General features: G+C 50.5%; 1 protein-coding gene across 2 annotated transcripts in view; it reads right to left on the minus strand.

The window, feature by feature from the left end:
* The window catches only part of STK24 (serine/threonine kinase 24), a 104,492-nt gene extending 90,199 nt beyond the window's left edge, over positions 1–14,293 (minus strand). The window contains exon 1 of one of the 2 annotated variants that reach the window (XM_081214639.1): positions 14,169–14,293. In XM_081214639.1, the coding sequence (XP_081070765.1) occupies positions 14,169–14,210 (42 nt within the window). In that variant the 5' untranslated portion in view covers positions 14,211–14,293. Of the gene's footprint in view, positions 1–13,995; positions 14,018–14,168 lie in introns of those variants that run through there. The other variant, XM_081214640.1, reaches the window with a different exon arrangement.
* Between the last annotated feature and the right edge of the window lie 2,870 nt (positions 14,294–17,163).

Here is a 17,163-nt window from a genome sequence, read left to right on the forward strand (position 1 = left end):
TCCACGTGGCAGGAAAACCTGAAGTGATGCGGGGCTATTCGGAGCCCCAGTCCCTGAAGCCAGGCGCCCGTGGTCAACACTGGCACCACCACCACCCGCAGACCCTGGCTCACATGTGTGCCTTGGGCGGGAAGAAAACACGTACACGCGATAATGTGTGATTTCAGCGACTACAGCCCCGTCACTCAGGACGCATCCACTATCAAACGGGTAAAAAGCACACCCATCCTCTTGGTGCCGGGAGCCAGAATGTTCATTCACAGCAGTAATTTTAAGTCACCGTATTTGCACCTTTTATTGTCCCGTGAATTTCAACATCTTCTACAACTTTTCATTAAATCAAAGGCTAAAAAGAGACATGCAGGATATAAACTATTTTAAAACTGGAATGTTGATCACATATACAAAATATTCATCTGAAGAACACAATCCAGTCAGGCAGGATGCCCACCGTCCCGCTTTTTCCATCCACCGCAGACAGGAGCCCGGAAAGGAGTGGCCCTGTGGTTCTGAATTAATGCTCACATGAACACGTGTGTACACACGCAGAGTCTCTGTGGGCCCCCATCCACACGTAGGGTCCTCTCTTTAGGACACAGCTGTCGCAGGGGCAAGGGGCCCAGCATGAATATGTAATACCCCTTGGTGAGTGTCTGGCTTACTGACGTAAGTGAAGCAATCACGTACAAACACTCATGAAATAACCACCACAGTGCTTTCCAGTGACACTGTTGTGGGAGGAGGAGGATGGCTAAGTTTTCCTTCTCCAAAGGCAAAATGAAGGCAGCAAGGTAATTCTATCCAACCAGCAGAACCAAACGGGAATGTGCTCTGGCTAGAACTCCGTGTCCTAAGGATGGGGCATGCCTTACCTCAAAGAGGTGAGTCAGAAATGCCATTAAAATCATCACAAGGAAATTTCGTGAAAATGGGGGACGATATTTACCATCCAATTCTGAGTGGAAAACAATGTAGGAAACAATGCCTGGAAAACAGCTCTATTCAAGTAGTGGGATTACAGACGCTTGTGCTTTAAAAACAGTTTAGTGGGGGATGGACTGAGGGGTGTTTTTCCATTTCTGCACCCATCTTCAGACCCCCACTTCACACTGTCTTTTACAAGACTATGTGCAGACAACATGGCCAGTCTGGGGAGGGAGCTCCAACCCTGCAGCAGACAAGCACCCAGAAGCCCTCCCTCAAAGGGCCTTCGCAGCACACAGCCCCCGAGAGAAACGAGAGGGATCACCGCTGCTCTGATGCACAAGGACGAATCAAGAGAGGGATCATTTTTTTAGAATTTAAACACCGCCTTATTTAGTGGCTGTACCTAACATATTAAGAAATAATCTATGCAACAGGCTAGGTATAAAAACATTGAGAATTTTACCATTTTAAAAAGGCTTAAGGACTTCCCTGGTGGCACAGTGGTTAAGAATCCGCCTGCCAATGCAGGGGACACGGGTTCGAGCCCTGGTCTAGGAGGATCCCACATGCCGCGGAGCAACTAAGCCTGTGCGCCACAACTACTGAACCTGTGCTCTAGAGCCCGCGTGCCACAACTACTGAAGCCCGCGCACCTAGAGCCTGTGCTCCGCAACAAGAGAAGCCACCACGATGAGAAGCCCATGCACCGCAAAGAAGAGTAGCCCTCGCTCGCCGCAACTAGGGAAAGCCCACGAGCAGCAATGAAGACCCAACGCAGCCACAGATAAATAAATAAAAATAAATAAATCTAAAAAAGAAAAGAATAATTTGTAACTTTAAAAAAATAAATAGATAAATAAATTAAAAGGCTTAAGGGTATTTTACCACCTTCGTAACAATTAATTTTCAGGACCTTGAGGGTTTCGTTCCTTTTGGAAATATAAGAGAAATAAAAAAATAAAAACACATTTTAGATGCACAAGCATATATGAATATTTATTTATTTATTTTGGGAGAAAGGCTGAGAAAGTCTTCTCTCAAGAAGCATTTTGCTTCACATAAGCAGTAGTTCATCCAAGAGAAAGAGGATATGTAGATCCCTGGGAAAACTGCTTTTCCATTAAAAACTATTTTAAACCATGTGATCACTTTCAACTATGACTGCTTCACGGTATGGGGAAATGGAGCTCCATCCCGCAATAGCCAGGGCCACAGCTTCACGCTGCTGGCGGTAACAGCCCCAGGCCTGTTGTGGAGGGTGGCCTGAGACCTCCACCACTGTCAGGTGTACAGATCCCATCACATCTTGCCCCCTGCACAGATAAACACAGGCAGCCTGTGTCACCAGGCCAGGAAACGCAAGCAGTTTCACTTCATGTAAGCACTTCATTTTTTCTTGAAAAAGACAATTGGGAGGAAGGCATTCTGAATGACACAAACAGGGGTTTTTACAAACACTTCAAATTCTTTATTAACAAAGGAAAGAGAAGAGCCCAAACCTCATAACTACCTTTCCAGACACAGTCCATCCCCTAAGTCTGCTTAATACGCCATTTACCCTTATACTGGAAAAAGCCATACAGCGAACTGCAAAAAAATTACAACACACTTAAAAAAAAAAAAAAGTCTCCTACTCCCCCCAAAACCATCCTCAAATAAGCAAGTCCAGTAAGATCAAAGTCTAGCTAATCACAGTACACTCTAATAAAAGACTGCTAATACAGAAATACAGATCATTTTTTTGAATTAAAAATCAAATCAACTGGGCTTCCCTGGTGGCGCAGTGGTTGAGAGTCCGCCTGCCGACGCATGGGACACGGGTTCGTGCTCCGGTCCGGGAAGATCCCACATGCCGCGGAGCCGCTGGGCCTGCAAGCCATGGCCGCTGAGCCTGCGCGTCCGGAGCCTGTGCTCCGCAACAGGAGAGGCCACAACAGTGAGAGGCCCGCGTACCGCAAAAAAAAAAAAAAAAAAAAAAGTCAAATCAAATATTTATACATATTTATACATAAAAGCACAAAATCTCTGACAACCCAAACATTAAGAAGATTATTGGTCCACAACAGTATTCTCAGTTCAGAGACACATGTACATCTTCAGTTAAGTGCTAAGCGGAACAACTACGAGAAAAGAAGCTCAATTTTGCCCCAAGGAGGCCACTCGTTTCCTAGTTGTCCCCTCCCTCCACCAGCAGGTGTTCCTCACGGGCCTACATCATGGGGGAGCTGGACGGACTGATGGTGGGGACCTTCCCTGAAGGTCTGCCCTTACAATCCAGTTAAGGAAAAAAAGGCAACAGAACACAAATACGAACGGCCCACCAGGGGTTACCGGGCAGAGGGCTCTGGGGCAACCCTGCGGGGCAGGCAGGCTCTCCCGCGGGGCGAGGGGGTGGGAACGCAGCGCACAAGGTAGCCAGGTAGGAACACGAGGCCCTGAGTTCTGAGCTGGAGTTTATGTTTGGTCAGGAAGCCACCCAAGGTTTTTAAGCAGGGAGTGACATGATGAAAACAGCTGAGAGATGATCCCGGGAACGCTGTGGAGGAGCTTCAGGCTCAGGGTTTCTGTTCTGGTTCAGGGTTTTCCAAAAGAACCATGAAGGCTAGTTCTGAGAGATGCATTTCTTAAAAAATAAGGTTCCAAAGTCAAAAGGACATGGAGCACACATCTTCCTCTGCCCCCTAACAGGTGTGCAATACATGCTACCATAGTAAAAATTCTAACAATTCTTTCAATTAAAAAGCCTATTCAGGGCTTCCCTGGTGGCGCAGTGGTTGAGAGTCCGCCTGCCGATGCAGGGGACACAGGTTCGTGCCCTGGTCCGGGAAGATCCCACATGTCGCGGGGCGGCTGGGCCCGTGAGCCATGGCCGCTGGGCCTGCGCGTCCGGAGCCTGTGCTCCACAATGGGAGAGACCACGGCAGTGAGAGACCCGCGTACCGCAAAAAAAAAAAAAAAAAAAGCCTATTCAATTTTCAAAGTTAGACCTGTGGTTCCGAAGCCAGTCTCTGAAATACACGCCCTAAGTCGCAAGCACTGACTTTCCGTGACTTTCCACTGAGCTGCTCTTCAAATGGGCACCGCTGTACGGTGCTCCCAGGGGGAGCAACAGGGATTTAAGGATTTTTAATTTTGCAGTGCAGCGGTGCTCAAAGTGTGGTCCCTGAGGCAGCCACACACCTGGCAACTTGTTAGAAATGCAAACTCCACCAAGCCCTCCAGGTGACTGAGGAGCATAAACGCTGAAATCTCAAAAGCACTGTTAGATTATAGTGTACTTTTTTCAGTTAATATTTCTGCACAGTTCAAAACAACCTGGGCAACACCTGAGATGTAACAAACAGAAATCAAAGGCTGCCATCCCTCCCCAAGGGCACTATGAGGGCTCAGCAGAGACAACGACGAGAAACAGAACAGGGACCAGTCACCTCCCCCCACTCCCACAATCCTAATTTCCAGGAAGTCAATTAAGAATAACACTGGGACATGAACAAAGTCTTCTTCAAACGTGAAAAAACAAAATCATGTAAATAAAAGTGACCAAAATACCACGAGTGACGAGCCCTGAACTGGGCTGGTCTCAGGGAAGCTGGATGCACAATTTGGTCGTGAAGGAAACAGCAGCCACGTCGGGGCGGGGGCACTCTGGTGGAGGGAGGAAGAAAACACAAACGCCAGCACCAAAAGTCAGGGAGTCGGGGCTCTGCTCTCAGGGCGGGAGCCTTAGTCGAGTTGCATTAAGCCTCAGTTTTCTCATCTGTTAAGACTGGTCTAACAGCCCTTCCCTCAGCAGAGGCCCCGAGGATTAGCCAAGGGCATAAGCTGCTCCTCCCTCCCTCCTTGTATTGGAAGGAGCGCAATAAAATTTAGTTCCCTTCCTACAAGGCTCCCACTAAGAGCATCAACATGGGAGCGCCAAAGGACCACTTACTTTTCCCACTTATCTATTCCGGTAACACAGTGCAGCAGAAGGAAAAAGCCACCCGCCTCCTGGTAGGAACTGCTGAGGAACTGAGCAATTCTTTGTACTTACATATCTTTTTCTTTTTAAATTACCTCTCAAGAAATGTTTGGTACAATGAAAGGGCATCAAACACAGGAAAGAAATGCTCAAACAAGACCTTTCTACAGCAGGTTCTCAGTTCACCAGGAGTTCAGGTAGCAATTTAACAACTTTGAGTCAACCGCACTGAACTTGATCTTAAAGTGATGCTGGGACACTGTGCCTAAAATAGCTGCTGACCAACACCCAGTCCCCAGGTTCTGGATTACTTTTCATTTCCACTCGTTTATCACTGTACCTTTCTACCTCCAAAGGTACTCTGTTCTAAGTAGGAAGCACACTCTTGGAGCCACGTATCCACTAACGCGAGCATTTCAGGAACAGCACTGAGCCACACCCGGGATTCCCGAGTCCAAGGCACCTAGTCCCCAGACACGTGCAGACTGGGTCCCCCAGGGGCACCTGACCCACCCTGGCGGTGGCGTTGCCAGCTTCCCAGGAAGCCTACACTCAATCCCAAGACCAAGGCTGCACCCCCAAAACATCAGTCTACTTAAGCAAATGTTCCTCCAACAAGATACCATGGGGCGCCCTGAAAACAGTTCTGTGCCCACAGAATCCCGAGACTAAAAAATGCGAGACAGAGGGGAAGAAAGCATTCAAGTCGGGGAGGTGGAGGTCACAGACAGACACATGGAAAAACGAGGGTGTGTGTACACTGCCTTTTTCTTACAGAGAGAAACCAGAAGGCATCACATGATGAAGAGGACAGCGGCTCAGGAGTCCCTCCCTGCCCCATGGGCCGGGCAGTCCTGACCCTGGAATTCAAATTCTGTTCATTCATCTATAAATTGAAGAGAGTGATTTCCAGGCAGAGAGCACACGCTGAGCATAAGATCTACTTTGGTCAATCCTGAAACCCCACTGAAATCACAGTATAAAGGGGGTTTTCTTAAAAAAGGCTTTAAACCTCCACGTACCAGGAGGGGAGAGAACACCCACGGCAAGAAAATTCCAGAAGCTGGAAAGCGGGTGGTGGAAAGAAAGATGGGGAAGACGGCAAATGCTAAGCTCGAGGCAGGGAAAGCAGAGAATCAACTGCACCCACCCTGCCGAATCCCCAGGGGAGCAGTGACTGCAAGTCCTGCAGAAGCGGTGGGACACCCAGACGGCCTGCCTGCTGCCCACAGCCAGGAAACTGCCCCGTGCCTCCCCAGGAAAGGAAACTGAAAGCATGTTCTCTGCAAAGGAACATGGAAGGTTTCAGGAGCGGGAGAGAAACTACACGGGACACTGTGCCCGCTCTCGGCGCCTTTCCTCATCCAGAGCGAGCCTCAGGCGGGAGGAGGGACCACGAACCGACAACCACCAGCCCACAGGCAGCAGCCGGAAGGCTCACGGGAAGGCTTCTGCAGGGAGGCACAATGCATAAAAAGCGGTAAAAGGGCTTCCCTGGTGGCGCAGTGGTTGAGAGTCCGCCTGCCGATGCAGGGGACACGGGTTCGTGCCCCGGTCCGGGAAGATCCCACATGCCGCGGAGCGGCTGGGCCCGTGAGCCATGGCCGCTGAGCCTGCGCGTCCGGAGCCTGTGCTCCGCAGCGGGAGAGGCCACAACAGTGAGAGGCCCGCGTACCGCAAAAAAAAAAAAAGGGCGATAAGAAACTGAAATAAGCTGTTCCTCACCTCTCATGCCCACTAGGAGCGCCTACATCACTGGGGTTAAAAAAGCCCCAGTCAGGGTTCAGACTTCCAACCAGCTTGTCCCCTACTCTGAAATATGAGTGGACATTCGAGGGTGGCCTCTACCACAAAAAACAGAAACCAAAACCAACAGGGGGGCAAAGGAGCCGTCGGGGAAGAGAATCTATTCCGAAGGAAAAAACAACATAACTACAATTAACATACTCAGGGAGATGAGAGCAGATATCTCAACTGAAACAAGAAAGCAACAACATTCAGAGAATCAAAAAGAGCCCTCACAATTCAAAAAACGAGAGCAGAAATGAAATACTCTTTGGAAGAGCTGGAAGATAAAGTTGAGACAATCTCCCAGAAAGCCAAGGAGAAAAGACAAAGAGATGGAAAATAGGTTTCAAAGGGTAAGAATACTTGAGGACCAGTCCAGAAGGTCCAGCATCCAAATAATAAAGAGTTTAAGAACGAGTGAACACAGGAAATGGGAGAGGGATGGGAATCAAAGAAACAATTCAGCAAAAAGACCTGAGTTGTCTGATGAAGGGCCTATGAAGTACCTGTCACAGAAAATAAAAGAAGACCCACATCAAGACACATCATGATGAAACTTCAGATTACAAAGAAAAAATTCAGATCTTATGAAATTCAGGAAAAATGAAACAGCTTGCACGCAGAGATTCCGGTATCGGTGTGGTGTTGCATTCCTCAACAGCAACACTACAAGCGAAAACACAGTGGAGCCACTGTCACAATGCTGAAGGAAATAATTTCCACCCCATGACTAAACACCATGTCAAAATACCAGTCGAGGGGAAAGGCAAAAATAAGAAACGTGCAGATACCCAAGACCTCAAAAAAACCTATCTCCCATGCACCCTATTCACAGGAAGGCCACGACAAGATATGCTCCACCAACGCAGTCATGGAAACCAAGAAAGATGGCAGGAGACACAGAAAACAAGCCATCCCGAGAGAGCAGCCCAAGGAATCCCGAGGATGCAGGCAAAGAGGACAAGGGATGGCAGAGGGGATGCCAGCGATACAGGTTAGGAGGCTCATAGGAAGGAGTCTCCCTCCAGAGGAGCGAAATGGACAGACAGCCTGTGTGCTTCACCTGAAATTCCCAAGAGGAGGTTTCAACAACTGGCAGTGGGTTTGGGGTTGAATAAGTTACAAGTGCTGCTACAGAGTAAATGTTTATGCTCCCTCCCCAAAATCATATGGTGAGACCCAACCCTCAATGTGATGGAGGTCATCAGGTCATGAGGGTGGGGCCCTCAGGATTGGGATTGCTGCCCTTATAAGGAGACCTCCCAGAGCATCCCCTCCCCCTTTGCCCTGTGAGAACACAGCCAGAAGCGGGCCCTCAAAAGACTGAAAATCTGCCAGAGCCTTGATCTTGGGCTTCCCAGCCTCCAAAATTGTGAGAAATGTTTGTTGTTTAAGCCACTCAGTCTACAGTATTTTGTAACAGCGGCCCAAACAGACTAAGACAATTACATTTCCAAATAAATAAATAAATAAACTTCCTAACAAGATGTGAAAAGTAATCCTGGTTTACTCATGGCTGGCTGGGCTTCGTGTTTCCACAGTCACGTTAATATACACACGAATCTAACTGAAGTCACCAACGTGAGTGCACTGGGCAGAGGGAGGGGAGGGACACGGGAGCGAAGGAGGCAAGGACACGAGAACTAAATCCTCATCTTCAGGGTCCAAAGTCTACTGACAATGCCTGAAACCAGGGAAAAAAGAAACAGCGATTTTTAAATGCTCTCTGTGAACAAAGAAGTAACAACAACAACTGCCAGCACAGAGGATGGAAGGGGCTGCCTTGGGAGGGGGTGAGGGGAGGAAATGGAAGCCAAGGGCAAGGAACCGCTCTCTCCCAACAACCCTTACCACATGCGTAACTTTTCAAATAAAAACTAAACAAAAATCCTAAGTAATTAATAGAAGACAAAGGATTTGGACCTACACGGTCCTTTCAAATCTTAGGGCCAGAAAGTCTTTTTAAAAACAGGAAGAGACTTAGTGGGAAGATAAACACGGGCTACGTATTTGGTAAGCATTAAGGTAAAACTCGAAAAGTTCCCACAACGTATTCAAATACCAACTGGGCTCCTTCTACTGACCAAGAACCTCCTGAAAATATAATGGAAGGTCTGTAAGTGGACAGTGCCATCCCCAGGGGGGTGCACACCAAGTGCCTTTGTAACCCACAACCGGGATGCTTTACGCTTCGTCGCAAGCAAAGGTGCATCTCATCTTATTTTCCCTCCTCTAAATCTTGGAAACCAGGGAGCCATTTAGGATTAGGAAACGCGGCATCCACCCCAGGAGCCAGGTGCTGTAACAGCTCTGTTTTTCTCCTTCTCAAAGCACTGAGCTCTGAGAGTTTGAAAGGTACTGCACTGCAAAAACAGGAGTACGGCAGGGAAACGACCAGTCGGATGACAGTGCTTGACTCTGAGTGGCAATAGAGGGGTAAGAGTCGACTTCTATTTCCTGCGCTCATACCCGCCACAAGATTCCATTAATGATAACAATGCCGAGTCCAAGCACCAAAAAAAGCCGCAGCAGGACTGGGTTGGGTGTGGTCCATTTCCTGTAGGTATGGAGTTTCCGAGCAGGCAATTCTGAATCACAGGGAGAAATCACCCGAAAAGAGAGCAAAGCGGCCCAGAGATCCTCAGGCTCCTGGACCCTGGCCTCAGTGTGACTGTAAAATGCACTAGGAAGAAGCAACAGCTACCAACAGGCTCATTTCTTCAGCAACTCCTCACACTGCATCTCGTACTAAAGTCCGAGAAAACCTGTTCAACCCAAAAGCTGTGTCAAGTCGCATTCTTAACACTGTTAAATTTTGGTGATAGAGAAGAGGGAATATGAAGTCTTGAAATGGGTATTAAAAGAAAAAAACACCTTAAATATAGGCTACTAACAATAACAGAGAATGTGTCTTTATTTTCCTTATAGCATAGAGCATGGGAAAACGTCAAAAGCAAGGGGCGTGAAGGAGAGTAATAAAGACTATAAAATGTTGGCTAAGAGTTCACATTACAAGGTTTGAGGCAACCTTGCTGAAAGGTCCACCTGCGCTGCGTGCGGACACGAGATCCTCCCACCATTCAGCCTCCTCCTCTCGCCATCCTGGGGGCCTCTCGCCCAGAAAGCCGCCGCCGCCTTCCCAGCAGCAGCCAGCGCTCCCAGCATCCTCCCACCTTGGCCCACCACGTGCCCAGAGGAAGCAGTGTCCGGACAGTGCGCCGCCCTAGGCGGCGGGGAACGCAGGCCCCCTCCCCGGCTGCCGCCCCTCCAGCTCCAGGGCCCCGGCTGGGCGCCGCGAGTCCGCCCTCGCACCCCGCGCCCTGCTCTCTGCGCACCGCTCCCCGGCTCACCTGAACCTTCTGGGGAGAGCACCCCAGTCGGCGCTCGCTAGGCTGCTGGCCTCCTGAGCACCGTCCAGAAGGAGGGTCTCACCTACGCCTGCCGCGGCTGCTGGAGAAATGCGCCGCGAGGACGCGGCTCCTCGTCCAGGCCAACGCTGGACCACATTCGACGGGTCAGCCTGGCCCTCAAGGTGCCTGCAGGGCCTCCACCTCACAAATACCCTGAACGAGCACACCCGCGGAGGAAAAAGCACCAGAGCTCTTAAGGCAAGATTAAATGCAGCTGTCCTTCTGTTTGTCTTCACTTCCCAGATTTCCAGAGCACACAGGTTTCCCCAGGGTAAGCAAGAGCACTGGAGAAAAGTTCCCAACGCACCCAAACTGGCCATTAAACGTTTCTCTCTCTCCCCACACAGAGGGGCATTCTCAGCAAAGGTCTCTCCAAGCAGCCAGAGAAACGCACAGATGATGTTAATAAGTAGGGACTTTACGTTTTCCAGCTGTTCCTGTAAATGGTCTGTACTTTCAAATGAGAATATCTTACATGTATGACATCCTCAAAACATGCTAAACTAACTCAGGCCCTGTCATACATGTTACATATCAAATTAGTATAATTCAGCCAGCTGTGAAATCAATTTAGTTTTGCAACAGCTCTTTTTTTGTCTTCTTAATAAAATGCATCACACAACAGTACGTCACAAGTAGTGAATATTAGGGCTGTCTTCTGAAACTTTTACTTTCAGGTCTTGATGTAAACTATATTTCTCACATGGGTCACGGTCCAGAACAGGTTTCAAGCGACCGATAAAATTCCGTTATAGAAACTTATAAGCCGAAATCGAATTCTTTTTAAATGACCACTTATGCAGCTGAAGGCTGATGGACGCTGCTGCCCCCAGCTGGAGCTGAATTAAATCGAGAGAAGCAACAAATGTTCAGTGACGGACAGGGAGTAGTTCAATCCACAACTCAACCGAATTTCTTTACGTCTATTCGTCGTTACTACATTCAGTTCATGATTTCTATTTTTCCCCCATGCTAATATGAAACTGGGGTGTGGGAGGTTTTAAAAAAAAAAAAAGGAAAGGCCCCTGGCAGCCTTCATGAAAAGGTTATTAAAAAGGATCACTCAGGGCTTCCCTGGTGGCTCAGTGGTTGAGAGTCCGCCTGCCGATGCAGGGGACACGGGTTCGTGCCCCGGTCCGGGAAGATCCCACATGCCGCGGAGCCGCTGGGCCCGTGAGCCATGGCCGCTGAGCCTGCGCGTCAGCAAAAGGGGAAACCACAGCGGTGAGAGGCCCGCATACCGGGGAAAAAAAAAAAGGATCACTCAACTCACTCAGATTTACAGTCATCAACCCTCACCGAGCACCCGGCACAACAGTGTTCAATAACGGCTGCTGATTGAACAAATAAAATACCGTATTTTAATTTCTTCAGCAAACCCAAGTTGGAATGAAATAAGCATTACTGTCTCCTAGAGTAAAAATAAAGCAATAATACAGCATGGTGAGTAAGAGAATGTGTCCTGAGGGCAGGGAAGACGTGGTTTCCAATCACAACTTTGCCCCATAAGGCACTATCTCACCTTGGTCAGTTCAGTCTCTGCTGGTTTCCACGTCTAGAAAATGGCATACATACATTACACCTGTGCCTCAAGCAGTACCAGTAAGAATCAAGAGGCATAAAAATGATTTGCAAGACAATGAAAAGGATGTTTCCACTGAAATTATGCTGTTATTCAGGTTTAGTTTTTAAGCATCTTTGCCTAGGCTGCCTGAATTCCCTCTGCTGTCTTTCTGAAATTTTTAAGCCAACTCCTTACGAACCCTCATCAGGAGATGAGAGAGGAAAAAAGGGAGGTTATGGGATGTATCAGGACAAAGCACGGGAGGGTTAGTGCTTCTTTCCTCCTGTTTTAGCCTGGAGAGCAGTCCGAGGCAGGTGTGCCTTTAATTTAATCCTCAACAACAACTCTGAGGAAGGCCTCCCTGGGCAGCAACAGCTGCCGATTCAACGTAGGAAATAAATGTGCTGGTTGTTTTTCTTTTGGAGTGGAAGGGAGAGGGAAGGAATGTTCTTCCCCAAATGGCACACTAAAAACAATCATCATACAGTGTGTAGATGCACTTAAATACAGGGATGACTCTGTCAGAAGCCACCTTCATGCCCCTAAAACTGTAACAGCTGAAAATTCAGTTGTTTCAACCCAACAAAAATTTATCAGCCTTTACACTGAGAAAGCAAAATAAAAACAGTTCCCTTGTAACACTACCTAGGAAATACATTTGGGAGGCCAAATTATTAAAAGAAACGTACCTTCTTTTCCCAAGATTTAAGAATTCTGGCCCACACTCTTGAAGAAAAAAATTAAAAGGGGAGGACAAAAGGAGTGTTGAGACTAGACACCACCTGGTGACCATCTGATACTGACTTCAGGGCACCAGCCAGCGAGGCTTTAAGTACCTTTTTAAACTGATTCGCTTTCCACAAAAGCTGAATACCTCCATGGTAAACTCTAAGTGAGGCAAGTGTGCTAGATTACAACCTGATTAACAGCATAAGAGTCTGTCTAAAGAAAGTACACAGCAAATGTATTTTTTAATCATTACAAGAGGCCCTTCTTGCTCTACTGGTCAGAAATAATTTTTTACCCAGTTCACCCTGCCTTCCTGTCTCTAAATTCAAACCAAACCAAACCAAAGCAGGAATTTTTAGGAAATACCAAGAAACCACATCTGATTTTTACCTAGCGGTCAGCAGAAGCTGAGGTTTTAAATGCGTGTTGAGTTTAACAGCTCTTTACATGAGATTCAAGGACAGCTTTCTTCAAGCACCGTCAAGTTATTAATGTTAACTGTTACAACATTTTTTTTTAAAGAGGCTACAATTCTGGTAACTTTGTGTTCTTATTTTTCTAGATATCAAACCTGAACAATGAAATCGTTTTCTTTTTCAGATTTAGAGGGAGAGAAATGCTCTCTCTTTAAGGAGCGGGGCAGATTCCCGGCTCCTATGGAGTCCAGGTCTGAATACTGCACTTCTCAGCCCTCAAGAGTGGGGGGCGGGGGGGGGAATGAGCCCGTAGAAGGCTGGAAAATAGACAGTCCGCTGGGATACTTGTGTTTGTTTTCTTAAAGCTCCCCTGCTCCCTTGCTCGGCTAACCCGGGAGAGCCAAACTTTAAAGACGTTCTCTAACTGTACCGTCACATTTTAATCCCAAACATTTTGCCCCCATTTACGCGCTTACAAACATTACAAATTAGCCAAGGACGGTGGTGTTAGCTTTCAAAGGGCTAAACAGTCCCCGATGGCGAAAAACCTTAAAGCATCCGTGTAAATTTGAAATTCAACTTCTCCCCCTTTACCCCACTCCAAAAAAAGTCACTGGGAGGCCAAGAGGCCACAAAGTGGCAACGGAGAGGATTTACTGGGAAGGGACTCAGCTGGATCCAATCAAGACTCCAAGCCAAAGCCCCGAGTCCCGGGATCCACACGCTGTGCCATCGATTCCTTCTTCCAGAAGGGCTGAAGGCTCGCACTTTCCCCTCCGTCTGCACCGGGAGGAAACGCGCGGAACAGACGCGCTGGAAGTGGAGCTGGCGGTGGCACCTTCCTCCACCCCGCCCTGCCTCCTCCGCCCTCCGCGCCCGGGACGAGCCGTGGCGCGCCCGAGGCCCTCCCCCGCCCCTCAACTTTACCGCCCCCTCGCCGAGGGGAACCCGGGCCTCCACCGACCCCCGCCCGCGCCGGGGCCCTGAGAGCGAGCCGGGCCTCCGAGGGCATTTCTCCACATCACTTCTCCCCGGGAATGGGCCGGCGCGGGGCCTGCGGCTCGGGAGGCCCCGTGGGGAGAGGGAAGCGAGGAGGGCGCAGCGGCCGGCAGCCCCACATCCCCCCCCCCGACCGCCGCGACTCCCGGCCTGCGAGAGCCGCCTCCGGGCCGCGGCCCCCAGGCCCCTGCACACACGCACCCGCGTCCGCTGGGCAGGGCACCCCGGGCGCTGCGAGCACGACGCGGGAGGCCGGCGCGACCCCGGAAGGTGCAGCGTGGTGGGGGGGGGGCCGTGTTTACACCGCCAAGTTCCCCGCTTCCGCCCCGGCCCGCGCATCCCTCCCTCCCCTCGGCGGCCCGGTCCCTGCCTACCTGCATGCCGGGCAGGCCCGACTGCACCGGGGAGTGAGCCATGGCGGTCAGGATGGCCACTTCCTGGGACGGGACGGCCGGGCCGCGGCGATCCGCGCGGGCGACGAGGCCCGCGGGCCGCGCGCAGCCCTCGGGCGGCGGGGCCGGCCGGAGCCCGAGGCCACCCCAGCCCCCGCGGGTCCCGGGCCGGGCGGCGGGCTCAGGGGCGAGCGGCGGGCCTCGTCTCCATGCACCGCACTGGGGAGGGGTTGCGAGGAGCGCGGGGTCTCCCCGCGAGCTGCCGCCGCTACTGCTGCTGCTGCTGCTGCTGCTGCTGCTGCTGCTCGGCTGGAACCTGGCGGCCTGGGCCCGAGCGTTGGCCGCCTGGAGCAGGAGTGGACGGGCACAGCCGGCCGAGCCCGCGAGCGCCGAGCCCGGAGCGCGCCCCGCCCCGGCCCGGCCCCCGCGCCCGCCCCCGCGGCCCGGCCGGGGACCCCGCCCCGCGCTTCCGGGAGGGGGAGGAGGCTCGCGGCCTCCCGGCGCCCTAGGCCGCAGCCGCCTGCGCCGCAGCCTGCTGGAGCGGGTGGAGGTCCGCGCGTCTCCGGCGGGCTGCACCGCCTCGCAGCCGCCGGGGCGGGGCGGAGCGGAGCGGGGAGGTGGACGGGCGGGTGCGGGGAGGGGGCATCAGTTGAGGCGACCCCCCGGCGAGTGGAGCGCGGGGACCGGTCCGAGCCGGGGGTGGACCACGTGCCCATCTCGCCCCCCAAGTACGGGCCGGTCGGGCGCCCAGCGGGTCTGGGCGGTGAGGGCGCGGTGAGTACCAGCTCTTACTCTACCATCTCTCTCCTGCCCTCCACGCCAGCCCACCCCTCTCCGCCCGGCCCCGGGGCAGCGGGCTCCAGGCGACCTTCCAGAGGGCAGAGCCTCGGGCAGGGGGACCTCGGGAGGGAGAGTGCCCAGCGGAGCCTCAGCCAGTGGCCGGTTCAAAACTACCAGGGCGGAGCTTCTTCGGTGTCTGGGTGAAGTTTCCAGCCAACCCAAGGAGGAAAGCCGGAGGGGAGAGGCCGAGAGCTGTTAATTCCCGGTGCTTTGGCTACTGGAAAACAGCCCGCTTGGAATGCTAGGAGCTGTAAACTTAGCTAAAAAGTGAGGGGGGTTGAACCCCACCATCTCTGGGCTCCGGACCAAGGCGGGGTCGTCCACCCAGGAGAAGGGAAAATGGGTGAGGGAGGGGCAAGGAGGAAGGGAAGACAATGGAAGGAAACCGTGTCTAGACTTACCCCTGGCCCTCTCCCGCTCTTTCGGCTGCCTCCACCTTTTAGCCACCTCTCCTCCAACTGCAGAGGAAAGAAATAAGAAGGAATGAGTCAGTGCTGCCTCCAGAAAGTAGTGTTTTATTTACAACGACAAACAGTGGCAGCCACTGAAGTGACCTGCTGCTTCCCGGGTTGCTAGGACCCTGGCATTTCATTCATGCCCATGAATGCCCTCGTTGCACCACGGCTGGGCGAGGTTGGACATACAAAAATGAGCCCCTGAGAGTTCACAGACTATTGGAAGAACCTAAAAAGTCCTCCACCGAAGTAAGGAGTGTTTATTCTACGAAGGGTCACTGTATTCACAGTGCCCTCGTGTGCTCTGGATCAGACAAGGAGCGAGGTGCTAAAACGCAATCCCTGTTTTGCCTTTGGAAATACGCATGTTTTTCTGCAGCATCTTCCAGGATACTTTCAGATACCTTCATGGTTGTCACTGGTGCACTGTCTTCACTGAGTCCTGAAGCCCTGCCACCCCCAAGTACTATGAAGAGAATATGGCAGATACAAAGTTAAAGAAAGCATGAACCAGAGCTCCTTAAGAGCTCACCAGCTTGTGTAAATTTTGTGTACCAAAAAAATGGGTACATAAAGAGATGGACGGCAAAACAGGCAAGAGCATGAATATTAAAAGTTCGTCATCGGGCTTCCCTGGTGGCACAGTGGTTGAGAGTCCGCCTGCCGATGCAGGGGACGCGGGTTCGTGCCCCGGTCCGGGAAGATCCCGCATGCCGCGGAGCGGCTGGGCCTGTGAGCCATGGCCGCTGAGCCTGCGCGTCCGGAGCCTGTGCTCTGCAACGGGAGAGGCCACAACAGTGAGAGGCCCGCGTACCGCAAAAAAAAAAAAAAGTTCATCATCTTCAACCCAGGAATTTTACTTAACAATAACATATCCTAAGGAAACAACCGAGAAGTACAGAAGAATGGATATAAAAAGATGTGATGCGGTGATATTTATGGTCATGGGAAAACTGGGGACAGATTAAAATTCTAACAGAGATTGTTACTTAAATGATAATATATTCATAGTCATTTAAAATGATGTACTTCAATATTTAGTAACATGGAAAAATATTTTCATTATATATTGTTAAGGAAATGCAGGGTACAAAGCAGTATGTATAGTCTGATCTCAAGCTACTTCGTATGTATGAAGTTATATTTAAATATATATCACATACATATATATAATTTTATGTGTAAATAGAGAAAAACCTGGAATTATCTATATATATACCAAGACCTAACAGTGTCTATCTCTGGAATTAAAGATGATTTTTTAAATCAGTAGTCATCCAATAGAGACCATCATGCTAAGAGGTCTCTCCATAGCGTCAGCCGTCAGGCCAATAACAGGACAGCAGGATGAGGAAGAAACAGGACAAGTGGACAGAAATGTCTGGGCACTGATCTAAGACAGTACCATAGGAAACTCAAAGAACCCTTGGGCCCACTTTGCAGTAGGCGAATTTCCAACGAAGGAGCCACGGGGGGCACTGAACCATAATAATCTGGGCATAAAAAGTATTCAGAATCCCATTTTGTATCCAGAGGCTAGTAGGGCTAAGAACACGTAGGTTACAATAGGATAGGATTTATCTGGACACAGTGACTTGCATTCATTAGCTGGTCTGTTTCCCTATACCCTGTTTATCTCCTCACCACAACTAAACTTCATTTCCTCCTTTGACCATGTTTAT

The sequence above is a fragment of the Mesoplodon bidens genome (genome assembly GCF_964165515.1).
Source record: "Mesoplodon bidens genome assembly, chromosome: 17".
In the NCBI taxonomy this organism is placed as follows: Eukaryota; Metazoa; Chordata; class Mammalia; order Artiodactyla; family Ziphiidae; genus Mesoplodon; species Mesoplodon bidens.